General features: G+C 46.4%; 1 protein-coding gene across 1 annotated transcript in view; it reads left to right on the top strand.

The window, feature by feature from the left end:
• LOC138158290 (cAMP-regulated phosphoprotein 21-like) overlaps nt 1-6,617 on the top strand; it is a 69,258-nt gene extending 62,641 nt beyond the window's left edge. Inside the window, exons 10-11 of the mRNA XM_069084447.1 lie at nt 990-1,141; nt 5,818-6,617. Coding sequence (XP_068940548.1) covers nt 990-1,141; nt 5,818-6,084 — 419 coding nt within the window. The 3' untranslated portion in view covers nt 6,085-6,617. The remainder of the gene's footprint in view (nt 1-989; nt 1,142-5,817) is intronic.
• The last annotated feature ends 8,364 nt before the right edge of the window (nt 6,618-14,981 follow it).

The raw sequence follows: 14,981 nt of genomic DNA, 5'->3' as shown, positions 1-14,981 counted from the left end.
GTGAGGAAGGGCCAGCATGCTTCTGGAAGATGTGGCTTGTTGGGAGTTGCAGTTTCAGCAGAATCTCTTCAATAGACGTGGAGAGAGTACTTTTCCTCTGGTGTTAGGGGGTGGAGGCTCTCAGAGAGCACCTTTGGAAAGCAAAGACCACCAAATACTGAGAGCACAGGCTTTTTCTTGAAATGATGCAAGCACAGAGCTCCACGAGGCATGCAAGGCAGCTCAGGGCTTCTCTGTCTTTCCCTGGGGATCCTCAAGGTTTTCCTCTTCAAAGATCCATTATTGTCTGAACGGTCAAGCTTTGCCAGCATCCACTCAAGGACACAGAGGTTCTGTAGGGTTCGAAGCTAGAAGGACCTTAAGGGTCAGCAAGTCTAATATCCTCCTTTGTGACAAAAGAGGAAACTGAGGTCTTGGGAAAGGAAGGGTCACACAGGTGATACAAGCAGAGATGGGATCTAAACTGTGGCCCTGAAGCCAGCAGCAGTCTAGTGTGCTCTCTCTCTCTCTCTCTCTCTCTCTCTCTCTCTCTCTCTCTCTCTCTCTCTGTTTCTTTCTTACTCTTTCCACCTCTCTCTGTGTCTCTACCTGTCTTTTTCTCTCTATCTCTGTCTCTCCTCTCTTTGTATCTTTGAGTGTATGTCTCTGTCTTTCTCTCTCTGTTTCTTTCTCTCTCACTCTTTCCACCTTTCTCTGTCTACCTCTCTTTCTCTGTCTCTCAATCTGTCTCTCTCTCTGCATGTCTCTATCCTTTTCTGTCTCTGTGTTTTTTCTGTCTTTCTTTGTCTCTTCTTCTTTCGCTCTCTCTCTTCATGTCTCTGTCTGTCTATCTCCCCCTACTCTCTGTCCACAGACAGCATGTTCTAGACTTAGAAATTATGTAAATGGCATTGTTATAAAAAGTCACTTGAGCTTTTTCTCCCACAAGGCATCGTCTGCGCTGGTTCTGGCCACCATCTGATGATGCTATTTTTCTTCTCTTCCATCAGGTTACCAGCCTGTCTTGTCAAATCAGCAGCAAGGCTTCCAAGGCCTCATGGGCATGTCGCAACCCCCTCAGAGTCAGAGCCTGATCGGCAGCCCACAAGGGAGTCAGGTGCAAGGCATGATGGTCCCTTATCCAACCATGTCTTCTTATCAGGTACTTTCTGCAGTGGTTCTTTAGTTAGGAGACGTTGCTGGCCTGTAGAAAATGGAGATGTCCTGGGATGGCAAGCACCCTCCCCCTACTTCCCTCAGACAAGGTCCTGTGTCAGCCATTCCTCAGGGCAGATTCAGCCTTTTCCATTCCCATCTTTCAAAGAAGGGTCATGCTTCCCCCTTACCTTCCTAGCAAGGAGAATTGTGAGGATTAGTTAGTACTTACGGAGCTCTTTCATGTTGCATTATCTATTGGCAGCGCTGCTAATGATCCATGTTCCATCCCCTGCAGGCCACTCTTGGAGAGTGGATTTAGATTACGGTCACAAGTAAAGAAGCAGAGACAGGAAGAAAGATCCCCTTCCAAGCCCCCCAAGGGTTATTCTCAAACTGTCTTTAAAAGTGTAAGAGGAGCAGGCTCTCAATGACTCGGAGAGACGCCTCGAGTCCTTAGCCCTGCGTCTGCTTTGGCTTAAGTCCAGTGCCCTTGTGTAGCAAGTGCTAATGAGAAACAGATTGGCTCCTTTGGAAAGTGTGTGTACTCAGAGTGTCTTGGTACATATGGAAGGTCATGTACTCAGTGATTAGTAGCAGGGCTCTGTGTGTGTGTGTGTGTGTGTGTGTGTGTGTGTGATTTACATGGAACCTGAACATCTTCACTCTGTAGAAAAAAAAGTCTAGTTGAGGACGACCTTGTCACAAAGTCTTTTTGTGGTTAGAGCTGTTAAATGTCAAGGCAACAAAGCAGTCACTCTAGCATCAGTGGATACTGCCCTCACCCTGACAGGCTCTACTGGCCCAGCTCCCAAGTTAGCTCACCTGGGAAGCTTCTGCACCAGAAGGGCATGAACTCATCCAGAAGTCCTCTGCCTCAGTGACCGGGTTACCCTCTGGCCTGTCTGGTCCCTTCAGTCCCTGCTGTGGAGATGGCAGTGTGAACAGAGGAAGCAGGTAGAGTAAAGCTATAGATATCAGTGTAATTGCTGGGGCTCTGGGTGGAAAGTCTTCACCTCAGCCTGGGGCCATCCTGAGGATAAACCAGGGAATGAACCATGCTGTGCTCACACTAAAACAGAACTAGAAGACTCAGAGATAAAACAGCGATGGAGAGCTTAGGAAAGAGTCGATGGAATTGACTGCATCCTGTGCAAACAGGACAACCATGTTCTCAGGGCCCTCAGCCACCTTGCTGAGCCAAAAAGGAGGCTCAGCTCCCAGATGGATGGCTTGGTAACAGCAGCTCACACAGCAAACTGTGTTGCAGAAGAGGATGATGAAAACCTTGGCAAGATCCTCCAAGATGAGTCCATGTCCTGCCTTGACCCTCAGCAATGACATCATGCATAGTGGAGGACAGGGAGAGAGACTGCAAATTAAAGATTAGGGATTACGAAATGAAGGAGACTGAAGGCATGAGGGTGATTCTGAGCCTTTTGCCTGGCATCCTATGCAGTTTCTTCTTGGAGACAGTAAGAAGGCTTTAGCTATGGAAGGCATTGACCATTAAGAGGACTATAGCTGGACAGTTTTATTTCAGGATAATCTGATAGATTATCAAAAGTCAAAATCAACACCAAAGGAAAAGAAATGATAAAGACAAGGAGACATTGGCTTCAACAATAACTATTCCCATGTGACCTAATGGAATGAACTGTTGATTCTGACAACTGGGAAACAAATAAAAGTAAAAACACTGATTCTGATGATTTCTTGGAGAAATTTAACCAGCATAAAACAATTTCTAAAACATAAAAACTTGTAAAAAAAAAAAACCCTAGAAACTGTCTGTTAGCAAACTATTGACCTCATATAAAGCAGAAGCATAGAAGTCAGAAATAATACCCATCTGCAGCATGCTAGATGGCCACTTGCAAAACATCAGACAGGAAGATGAGGGATGATCACCAATCTCATTGACCCACAAAACGGTGAAAAACAGTGAACAGAAAAGTCAGTCTGATTTTTTTAAAGTGTGATCTTGGCTCAACAAAGATAAATCCTCCCAAGGGGAATCATAGATAAAAGTGGAATGAGGACAAGTAGACGAAAATCATGTTAGCTTTGCCAAAATTTCTATCATGATTTATTTTCTCCATAAATGACAGTGGAACCACCACATAGGAATTCTACTATATCAGTAACTGATAATAATATGATTAAGAACTAGTATTGATAGAGTGTTTTAAGACTGGTGCAATACTTTACATATAATATCACATTTGATCCTCTCAGGCAGATGCTCTTAAGATCCCCATCTTACAGAGAAGGAAGCTAAAGGACTTGTCCATGATCACACAATTAGTTGTCTGAGGCAGGATTTGAATTCAGTTCTTCCTGACTCTGAGTCAGACTTTCTCTCCACTGGACCACCTAGCTGATGTGCTGCTGGAGAAAAGGGAAATGACCCTTAAATAGATGAAGATAAAAGATGAAGAGAAATTTGAATACAAATAAATCCATGCTGGAGATAATACAATTTTATAGACACTCGGGGGTTTATTTTGAAGATATTTCAAAGAGAGGAATATTCTAAAAGAATGGAAATTAAAATAGTATTAGTGCTAAAGTTGAGTAGAGGGTGGAGAAGACCTCAGTAGCTTCTGACCAACACTTACTTTCACATATCTCAAAATCTTCCTGAGAATCACCTGTGTCCAACACTGGCATCCTGGATGACAAAAGGAGGAAGGAAGAGGAAGGCTTGCTCACTTGACTTTTTTACAGCAGCTCAGGTCTTCAAAGTCATATAGTTGATGGAGCATTTTAGAGAATGTAAGATACACTGCATTTGCTGATTGTGGATCACCAAAAAAAATGTATTTTAGTGAATATTTAGAATGTGAATTCTGCATACCAGAATGAAATTTCCATGAGGACTAAGTCTGTGGTATTTTTGTCTTCTTTCCCCTAGTGCCTGGCACAGGAATTTATATGAATTTATACATGTCCACACTGGCATAGAGTCGATATTTAATCAATGTTTAATGAAGTTTGGAATTGTCTGGGTAACAGTTCTGGAACTGGTTGGGCAGTCTATTGAACTGCTTCCATCCATACACAAAAGTACTGCAGACAAACAGACAGTGAGGCAAGAAAAATTAACTTTAATTCAATAAGCAGCTGCTGTGGCTTTACATAGCGGGAAATGTGCTAGACGTGAAGTCCCAGATGGAAGACACCATGCCCTCCATCAGTTTACTTCTACTGGGAGCACAGGTCTAGGAAGGGACACAGAAAGTCTCTTGAAGGAGAAAGCAATAAAAGCAGGATGCCCATTGGCTAGCTTAGCACCTGAACTGAGCCCCTGGATCTCTTCCTGGCAACTCCCATGTGTGACTTTCGGTTCCAAGAACCATCTTGATCCATCATGACTCTCCATGTCATGCTACATGGCTGAAGGCCATATGGTCACAGAGTCATGGAGCACAGCTACCTGAGAGAAAGCAAAATCACAGACGAGCCAAGGGATGACAGAATGCCCCCGACAGGTGTCAGTAAGCTCCAGCTTTTGGTCAATGAGTGGCCAGTGAGAAGTTTAGAAAAAATCAACCATGAAAAGCCTGTAAAGAGAGAAGGGGTGATGGGCTAGATGCTCAGCTCCAGGAAGGTGCAGATATCCCAGGAATCTTGAAAGACCTAGAAGGTAGATCTTCAGAGGGTCATTGCCCTCTTGAGGATTTAGGGAAGAGGGACAGGGATTACATGGTATAGGAATGTGAGAGTGGGAGGCAATCTCCTCCTGACGAGTGAGAACACACTCGAAGATATCATAAATGACAATTTTTGCTGAGATCTGGGATCATTGGGGCTTAATAATGTGTTAAATATGTGCTTATGTTGTTACTATATATGTGTTCTTAGAACACTGTGTGTGTGTGTCTCATGTCTACATGCATGTATTCGTGGTCTTGTGCAGGGATTGTTTTCTGCCTTGACACTATCTTCTGTCCCCTTCTCTTCGCCACTCTGGGGAGTGGCAGTGCAAGCTCCCAGCCCATTCTCCTTCCCTTTTTGTGTCTGCTAATTGCTTTGTATCCCATGCCCAGCAGAGAGTATGCCCAGATCTAGAGCTAGAAGGGCCTGCCCCTGTTCTTTTAGAGAAGATTTTCTTAAATAAGTTGACCAGGATCATAGACAGGAAGCATGAGAGCCATATTTGAACTCAGGTCCTGTGACTCCAAATCTGTTACTATCTGATACGGCTTCAGTGTCCTGTTCCAGGTGCTTCTCTCCTTAGCACTGGCTGCAGAGCTTGGGTGTGAAGGTTTTCTTTTAAGCAATTGGGGTTAAGTAACTTGCTCAAGGTTACACGGCCAGGTGTTTCTGGGTGGGTGCTAAGTGTCTGAGCCTGGATTCGATCCCAGGTCATCCCGACACTGGGGCCGGTGCTCTTACTGTGCTACATGTCCCCCCCCCCCCCAGGTGTGAAGTTTTGGTCATAGGAAAGGTTTCTTCAGGCAGAACTTCTTTCCTATCCCAACTTCCTTAATGCCCAATGCCTAAGTCTTCTGCAGAATAGTTTCTTTCTTCCACTTGGGGGCGGGACTTTTTATTCCCCTGCAGTGGCTTTGACCTCAATTAGAAAGACCAAGAGAGGGAGGGAGGATGAGTCAGGAGGGCGAGGGCCAGAGGGAGGGCCTCCTTGGTAGAGCTGACACACGCTTCTCTTTTCTCCAGGTTCCCATGACTCAGGGTCCTCAAGGAGTGCCCCAGCAATCCTACCAGCAAGCCCTCATGCTCCCCAGTCAGTCAGGCCCCGGAACGGGAGCACTCCCCACAGCCGGCAGCATGCCTGTCTATTGCAATGTCATACCTCCAGCTGCCCAGGGCAACCTGAGGCTCATGCCCCCCCACTGTCCCTCCCAGAGTGTCCCGGTGATCACGGCAAACTGCAGGACAAACTGTTCCAGTGCCCACAATGCAGGGTGGCCGGTGAAGTTCTAGGTGTGGGAGCCGAGTCCACATGGAGATGGGGCTTTGGCTGAAGACCAACCACTTCCTCCTGGTCTTGGCAGGGAGAGGAGCCGGGGAAGCTGAGTGTCGAGATCCCCCTGTTCATGATGCTCCATTGGTTGCTGCTGATATTCAATTACAAATAGGAACAATCAGAAAATGTTGGCTGGGTAATGGTGCATACTTTTGTCATGTCTGCTAGGTGCTGCCTTATGGCTTAGCTAGGGACATGGTTTCATCAAGGTAAGATTATTTCCTACCACTGAACACCACTGTGTAGATTGTAATATTCCTAATTTGGATTAGTTTTGTATTTTGTGTTGAGTTTGTGAAGCTAAAAGTATTTAAGAAAATTATATAATAAAATCACATTGTACCAAAGCTGTAATGGGGAAAAAAACAGAGTTGCTGAATGGGAGGAATAATTTATATTCACACCCTAGAGTTTTTTATGGATATATACTGCATTGTAGTGTTTAATCCAAATAAACCATTTGACCTCATGGAGGAAGGTCAGGTTTCTACCACTGGTGTGGGGTCCTCTTTTGGCATCTGTTCAGGGCAAGGGGGCAGGGAGGCAGTTCACAACTGGGAGAATATATGTTCTTCCCATGTGAGACTGGACTAGGAAGAGAGTTGTTCCCAATCCAATGACCACCATCATTCATTTCAAGTAGGCAAACATTTAGTAAATACCTCCCACATGCCAGGCATTATGGCAGGTGCTGGAGACTCCAGAGAAAATCACTCAACCAACCAAGAAGCACATTCCTGTTCCTATGTGACAGTCTCTGGGGATGTGAAGAGGAAAGTGAAATGGCTCCTTCTCTCAGAGACCTTCTGCTCTTCCCCTTTTTCCTTGTCAACAGACTGAGTTACTTAACTCAGCATCTTGTTGTTTCATATTAAGCAAAGGAGAACAGAGAATAAAGAATGTAGAAATTCTATTTTCTAGACTCTGATTCCTAAAAACTTTGACTCAACTCAAAGATCACAACATTTAATTATATTCACTGATGGAATTTGAAGGGACCTTTAAGATCAATCCATCCATTTTATAGTTAGGGAAATTGAGGCCAAGAGATGCTAAGTGGCTCCCCTCAACAGAGCACGGATCATGGATTCTCTTATAAGACTGGGCAGGTTCTACCATTACCGAAAGGCTTTAAGTATGGACTGGGCAAAAGCCTGAGTCTTAGCCTAGTGTGGCAGAAAATGGGGCAGAGGATGTTAAGAACCAGGATGTTGTTAACATATATGTTAAAGATTAACAATTGTGTTGGGTGTTGGGGATGAGAGATCTTTGTTCAATGATGAAATATCCAATTGATGGCCTAAACAAATCACATTAATGCAGTAGTTACTTGAGCAGGTAATTTGGCTTTGGTTCTCTTTTTCATCATCTATAAACGTGAGATCCCAAGTCCATGCCAGTCCTGGACCAGTCCATGCCATGCTTATAAAGGATCCTATGAGAGTCTTATGAGAAATGAGACCAAAACCAGAAACAGAAGCTCCTGGGGAAGATGACTCCCAGAGTCTCTGCCCACCAGCTGCAGGAGAGGCATAGCCAGGACACACCCACAGGCAGTGGGAAGCACAGCAGCTGGTGCCCCTGGTCCTCTCACCTCCCAGGATTCAAGGTGAATGGAGCTGCAGCACCTGCCCCAGAGGAGTCAAGTCCACTGGCCCGTGGTCCGTAGCCCCTCTTCTCTTCTCCTTTGTATTTGAATGACTCTCTCTCTTCTCCTGTGACTCGGGGCACCTCCATTCTCCACCACTGGCTATGACTCAGAAGTTTCTTCCCTTGGTTCTTTCCATCCCCGAGGACGTGTTCCCAGTAGAGCAGGTAAGTGAACTCCTCAAAGGAAGCTGGTTTCCTACTCATTGTCTCCTGTCTTATCTAGAGCACCAACTCCCTATTCCTAATACAAGGGTTAGGGTCCAAGCACCTTAAGATTGGCAAAGCACTCTACAAATTTGATCCTCATAGCAGCTATCATATAGGTACTGTTTACAGCTGAGGAAACTGAGGCAGACAGAGGTTAAGTGACTTACCTAGGATCACACAGCTAGTTAGTGTCTGAGACTGGATTTGAACTGGTAGCTCCAGATGGGATGTTCTAGCCACTGAAGCTGTCTCCCTGCCTCTGTTGACCACATTTGCTCTACACTTTCTAATTCAAAGATCAGAAGACTTGAACAGTTCACTGCCTTCTCTTTCATCAGTGATAGTGGTCCCACTCACCCCAAGTACTTGTGCCATCTTATCCTTACTGCTTCTCTGTTCCCCAATATAGCTCCAATTAAAAGATAAGCCCCCTTTTTATCTTTCTGCTTGGCTGCCCCAGCTCACTCTGAGTGCTTGGGGAATGAACACTTCTCTTCAGGACTGTGCCCTCCTTTGCCACTCAACCTCCATTACTTGGCCATCAGTTTTTGGCTTAGGGTTTTGTGGATAGAAGTTGGCTGATGAGTGCTCTGAGTTTCTTTCTTCTCAGTATCTTTAACCCAGTCATCGTTTTTTCCTCTTCCCTTCTCTTTCTCTTCATGTCTTCAATGTTTCCTTCTTGAGGGCTTCTCAGCCCCTCAAAGAGAACTCTCTGGGTAGACTTTCAGGCCACTGGATGCTGCCTGTTCTGTCTCTGAAGCCCTTGAAATCTGCTCCTCCTTCCTGCTCCTGTTTGCTCATAATATTTCACTGATGGAAACAAGCCCCAGACCATCACAGGGCCTTGTCACGGAGTCAATGATGCATTACACCAATCCCAACAGTACAAAACAAACTAATGAAAATGTCCATCATCTGGAATCTGACAGGAGGCTGGATGGCCAGGCCATGAGTGGAGACAGGATTACATGGGCCCAGAAGGGAAAAAAAGGAGGAGAGAAGCCACACACTGAACAATCCTGACCTGCTCAATGCCAGGAAAACAGTTGCTGTTTTTAAACAAATATTCTCCCAGTGATACAATAGTTTTGTGAGCTCTAAATATCACAAACTCTGAAGAATGAATATTGTGAGTGAGCAAAGGGGAACCTGCAGTACAGCTGATGAAATCATCTTGGAAAATAACAGTGAAAAAGGATTGGCTGGAAGTAACCTGATTATCTCAGTTCCTCGGGGAGCTGGGGGAGAACATGGAGGGGGGGGGCTCAGTGTCTTGATCTGTAACATGATTAGGCTCAGTGACTTCTAAGAATCCTCTGAATCTTTGACCCTCTGAATGTATAACCTCATTTTGCCAGAGGATGAACTAGTGAAAGGAAGATTATAAAGAGAAAAATGAACCCAGAATATTATTTATTTGAAAGCCACATGAACAAAAATGGTGTATCTGGGGAGACAATTAGTCACAAAAACATTAACACATATCCCACTTCCCCAAAACTGGGAGGGATGGGATCAGATCACTGAGTTTCAGGAAATTCTGCCAAGTGCTTTCCCATAAATACTCAAAATAGTTTGGACAGAGAGGTCACAGGTGATGAACTCAAAATATATTTCGCCCAATTAACCAAAGAACCAAATACGGGGCTAGAGGCTGGTGAAACAAAGGAAAAGTGAAATTGTCCCTGGCCTCAGAGGGCTAACAATTCATTGGAGGAAAGAACTGATCCACAACTCAAGGGACATACAACGAAAAACCACCAAAGAATATCAGGAGGGGAGTGTGTGTGTGTGTGTGTGTGTGATGCCTTGTGTAGAAAGTGGGGTCCAAGCTAGGCCCGAATGGAAGCCCAGGCACATAGTAGCCAAAAGTCAGACTCAGATGACAGAGGATCCTGATGAGGGATGGAATCCCAATAGGTTCAGCAGGACCCCAGATCTTATCCAAGACCAGGAAACCTGCAATGGCGTCTGGAAAGGATTCAGCTCAGCCTTACTTGGAGTTAGAGTTGAGAAAGTTTATTTTTACACCTTTACAGCGGGCAAGAGTCCTTAGAGGACCTGCGAGTGAGAGGGTTACATGCTTTTACTTTTAAAAGGTAGGGCTGCCATTGTCAGGGCTGACCAGATGGAAGGGAACCTCAGTGCATAGATAAAGATTAGAGCTGATGGAGAGGAACTTGTGACTTTAGTTCATAGAGAGTTTAGATGAGATTTGGGGCAGGCTGAAGGAGATATGAAGAGATTAAGTAAGAATAAAGAGTCAGGAGGTGTTGCCTAGGCCTAGTGAGGATAGGGGGAAGGGGCAGAGCCCAAGGTTGGGAAAGAGATTTCATAGATTACAATTTTACAATACAAATTGCAGTTACAACTGCACAGACTGGTTTTACAAATTGGTTTCACAAATTGACCTAGACCCCAGGTACCCCATCATTCCCCCCTTAAACAGATGACACCCGAATTCATTTGGGGGCACAGGACGATGATCTCAGCTTCCCGAGCTGCTTCCCGCTGGGGTGGGGTGTAGAGCTGTCCCTGCCTCTCAGGGTATCATCGTTCAAGGGGTGGGGTTCGTGGCCAAGGTCCGGAATTTGGCCGATGCCAGGTCCAAGGAGTGATGGGTAGCGACTTCGGGCAATAGTTGGTACTCAGCCTGCGCAATCATCTGCAAATGGAATGCACTGAGCCTAGAAGACACAAGCTTAGCAAGGAGGTTAAGCAGACAAGGACCAAAAAGAAGTATAAGACTATGATTAGGAGTGGGACCAAGAAAGGGGCCAGTATAGGGAAAAGCCAGGACCACCGTGAGTTAGAGGAGGAGCCTGGTGCACTAAGGGCTTCATGAAGTTCTTCCATCCAGTTGGCCTTTTCCAGTATATTTTTGGTGTGGAGTTCTACCTGCTGGGAATTATTGATATACATGCAGCAGGATGTGTTAGCTAGTGCACAAACACCCCCACCTAGACGCCAGCAGATAATCTAAGGCTATGCGATTGTCCAGGGAATCCAGAGACTGCTGGATTTCCTGAAGGCTAAATTCAGTCTCTGTTGCCAAATGATGCAAAGCTACTGTCAGGTTTGAGAGAATGCTTTCATGTTGTAAATGTCCATACCAAGGCATGAGATATTCTGAGATGCCAAAGAACATTATCCCAAAAACCTCATTTAACTCATTTTAAAGGAGAAGTGCCTTACTTAGTGACGTTATAAATAGTCAGAGGGGGTGCGAGAAATCCCAGGCAGCACATCCCATAGCTCTTGTAAGGGATCAGACACCTAGTAGCCAAGACAGCAGGTCTTGGGTCCTGGCAGGTGGTGGCGTTGGGCTGTCCCTCGTCCCCAGAATTCATAACCTCTGACCCACCCATCCCACAAAGAAAGGAATATCCTTGGGGAGCAGAAATAGGGCCTGTTCGTAGTAGGCCTTGAACATGGAGGCTCCATGGGTCAGGCAGATTCATGACAAGGTTCCCGGCAGAAGAGTCACCTGTAAAATGTCAACAAGGGTTTTATAGCTGGAGGAAGCCATATCATTATGGATCAAATGAGAAGGGAAAGCCTGGTAAGGAGGGCCCACCAGGAGAGCAATAGGTGGGAACCGATCATAGGTACGTGTAGGGAATGTCCCTTCCCCACAGGAGGTGCAGCTGGCAGTGGTGAAGTTTCCAGGGCACTCGAGACTATAAACATCCTCACAGACAGAGCAGCACAAGAGGCCAGCAGAGACCTTCACAAACCCTCCCCTGACAGTCTTCATCTGGGTGGTGGCTGTATAGCTAAATTCCCAGAGATGAGAGTCTGCTGGAAAGCACGGAGTAGAGACGGGTAAGTTTGCCCATGCAGGGGTAGCCACTATCAGAGAGGAGACAAAGACATCCGATGAGGTCACCTCTGGTAGAGGGGCCCTTGCAAATACTGCCTCTGGGCAAAGGTGAGGATTGCCCTGTGGGTGGGGGTGACACACCCAACAATCCTGGGCTCCTCCTTTACCCACGGAATTCCCCAGTTTGACTAAGTAGTTGTCTTCCCACTTCCTAAAGGTAAAGGCGCACAAGATATCAGGGAGAAGAGAGAGAAGAGTTAAAAGTAACATTGCTAGGGCAAATGGCAATTACAAAGAGGCTAAAACATAAAAGGAATAGGTCGAATATGATTTCACCTCCTTCCATCCACCTGTGTGTTAGAGATCCTCCGGAACAGCAGTTTAAGATCATCTATTGGGTCACAGGAGTACTCCGGAGGCCCTGGGGGGGGGAGGCAGGAGGTGACAGTGGTTTAATTCTAGAGTTATATTCCAGCTAGGGAGGCCTTCGAGCTTCACTGCGGTGGGAGTGGTAAGAATAACTCGGTAGGGTCCCTTCCAAGTGGCCTCTAACTGCTCTCCCTTCTGGTGTTTCCAGGACTTTAAGTAAACCGAATCCCCAGGTTGCACGGAGGTAGGGCAGTCCATGTTGTCGCTGGAAGGTTGGGGCAGATGCTTGTTAGCATATTCTGATAAAGCCTTCCTAACGGCACCTAGCTGGGAGGCGAATTGAGTGACCAAATGTTGTTCTGGGTTTATCAAGATATCAGATGTCAGGAAGGGCCTTCCGTACTGGAGTTCAAAGGGGCTTAGTTTAAGGTTTTCCCAGAGTATAATGCAAACCCTGAGTAGGCCTACGGGGAGATTAGTCACCCAGTCACTATACACAGTCTCAATACACAATTTGGTTAAGACCCGCTTGAGGGTGTGTTTCATTTTCTCCACTTTCCCTGAGGATTGTGGATGCCAGGCAGAGTGAAGGAGATAAGTGATTTGCAGTGCGTCTGCCACAGTTATTTGGGAAACAAAGGCAGGACTTTGTAGGGAGCTGGGAAGGCCAAACCCAGGTATAATCTCCTTTAGTAGGACCTTGGATACTTCTTGAGCCCTTTCCGTTCTACAAGGGAAAGCTTCAAATCCGTTTGTGAAAGTGTCAACAAAGACCAAGAGTAATTTAAACCCCCTGCACGGGGGCATGTGGGTGAAGTCTATTTGCCAGTCTTCCCCTGGATAGGTACCCCTCCTCTGAACAGGTTTTAACAGGGGAGGTGGCTTAACTGATCCCTCAGGATTCACTTGGGCACAAGTAGGACACGCCCGGGATGGTCTCGCTCAGCTTGCGTCCTGTAAAAAGGGGCTTTGTTAGGGACTGAAGGGCATTTTTCCCCAGATGTGTGGCCTAATGTAAACCCGACAGCAACTTCCACTGGCTTCCCTCTGGAATAAAAAGCCGGCCTGAGGGGGTCTGAAACCACCCAGAGGCGGAGACAGTATATCCCCTCTCGTTAGCGAGGGTCTGTTCCTGGGGGCTGTAAGAGGGCTTGGGGAGTCAGAGATCTGCGGCACTAATGGGGCTATCAGAGTCAGCGGGTGGGCTGCTTCCTTTGCTGCAGCGTGTGCCAGGCGATTCCCCACAGCCTGATCTGAGTCTCCCTTTTGGTGGCCCTTGCAGAAAATAACAGCCACCTCACTGGTTTTATGTACAGCCTGGAGAAGTGTTAAAATCTCCTGGGCATGTTTAATAGGAGAATTCTTTGCCGTCAGATATCCCCTTTCCCTCCAAATTGCCCCATGAGCATGCAATACATGAAAAGCATATTTAGCATCCGTGAAAATGTTTAGCCTTTTATTTTCCCCTAGCTCCAGGGCTCTGGTGAGTGCTATTAGTTCTGCCTTCTGGGCAGAGGTCCCAGGGGGCAGGGGCTTGGCTTCTATGGTGCAGTGTAAACTGACCACTGCATACCCTGCCCTCCTCTCCCCTTGATCTACAAAACTGGAACCATCTGTGTACCATTCTTCATCAGGATTAGGGAGAGGGGCATCTTTAAGATCCTGGCGACTTCAGTGTACTGAGTCGAGGGAGTCCTCACAATTATGAATAAGGCCTTCTGAGGGGGCCGTGTCAGGGAGAAGAGTTGCCGGGTTGAGAGTATGGCACACTCTGAGAGTTAGGTCAGGGGTGTCCAGGAGCAGGGCTTGATATTTAGTAAGCCGTCCGCTAGCTAGCCACTGGTGACCTTTGGCTTCTAGGATGCTCTGGACTCGATGCGATGCGGGGTTAAAACTTCTAAGGGCTGGCCCAGTGTGAGTTTAGAGGCTTCCTTAATTCGAATAGCCGTTGCCCCTACAGCCCAGAGGCATGAGGGCCATCCAGCAGCCACAGAATCAAGTTGTTTAGAAAAATATGCCACGGGCCTGGGATCAGGTCCTAAGCACTGAGTTAAAACCCCCAAAGCCTGACCCCTCCTCTCATCTACATACAATGTAAAGGGTTTTTCCAGATTCGGCAAAGCCAGTGCCATCGAGGAAATCAGTTTAGATTTCAAAGTTTTAAAAGCTGTGGCCTGATCAGGTCCCCATTCTAAGGGAAGGGTATCAGGCCCTCGAGTAGCTTCATAAAGGAGCTTAGCAATTCCAAACTCTACAAAATCCAGCCACGCCCAGGAAACTACGGAGCTGTTTCTTAGTGGCTGGGACAGGAATAGACAGTATAGCCTGCTTCCTCTCAGGTGTTAAGGATCGGGAGGTGGGAGTTAATTCATGATCCAGATATTTAACACTTTGGCAAGGTATCTGAGCCTTAGACAAAGAGACCCGGTACCCTCGGCCCCTAAGAAATTAAGAGCCTTTGTGGTGGCCCTGAGGGATTCCTCCCTGGTAGGGCTACAAATAAGAATATCATCCACATATTGTATCAGGCTACTATTAGGCAAGTCCAGGTCCCGAAGATCTTTCCCCAAGGCTTGACCAAATAAGTGGGGACTATCCCGGAACCCTTGTGGGAACACAGTTCAGGTTAACTGGCACGAAATTGATTTCCCAGGGGGAGTCCACTCAAATGCAAAGATAAATTGGGAGTCCTGATGGAGTGGTATACAAAAGAAGGCATCTTTAAGATCTAGAGTAGAGAACCATTGGGTACCCCCTGGGATTTGGGCCAGAATTGTAATATGGATTAGGTACTATGGGATGAAT

This window comes from Petaurus breviceps, unplaced genomic scaffold (assembly GCF_028583685.1).
Source record: "Petaurus breviceps papuanus isolate PSGF00001 unplaced genomic scaffold, PetGlider_PUasm1.0 174, whole genome shotgun sequence".
NCBI classification, from domain to species: domain Eukaryota; kingdom Metazoa; phylum Chordata; class Mammalia; order Diprotodontia; family Petauridae; genus Petaurus; species Petaurus breviceps.
Note: the sequence above shows the minus strand (reverse complement) of the source record. Positions and strands in the feature narration are given on the sequence as shown.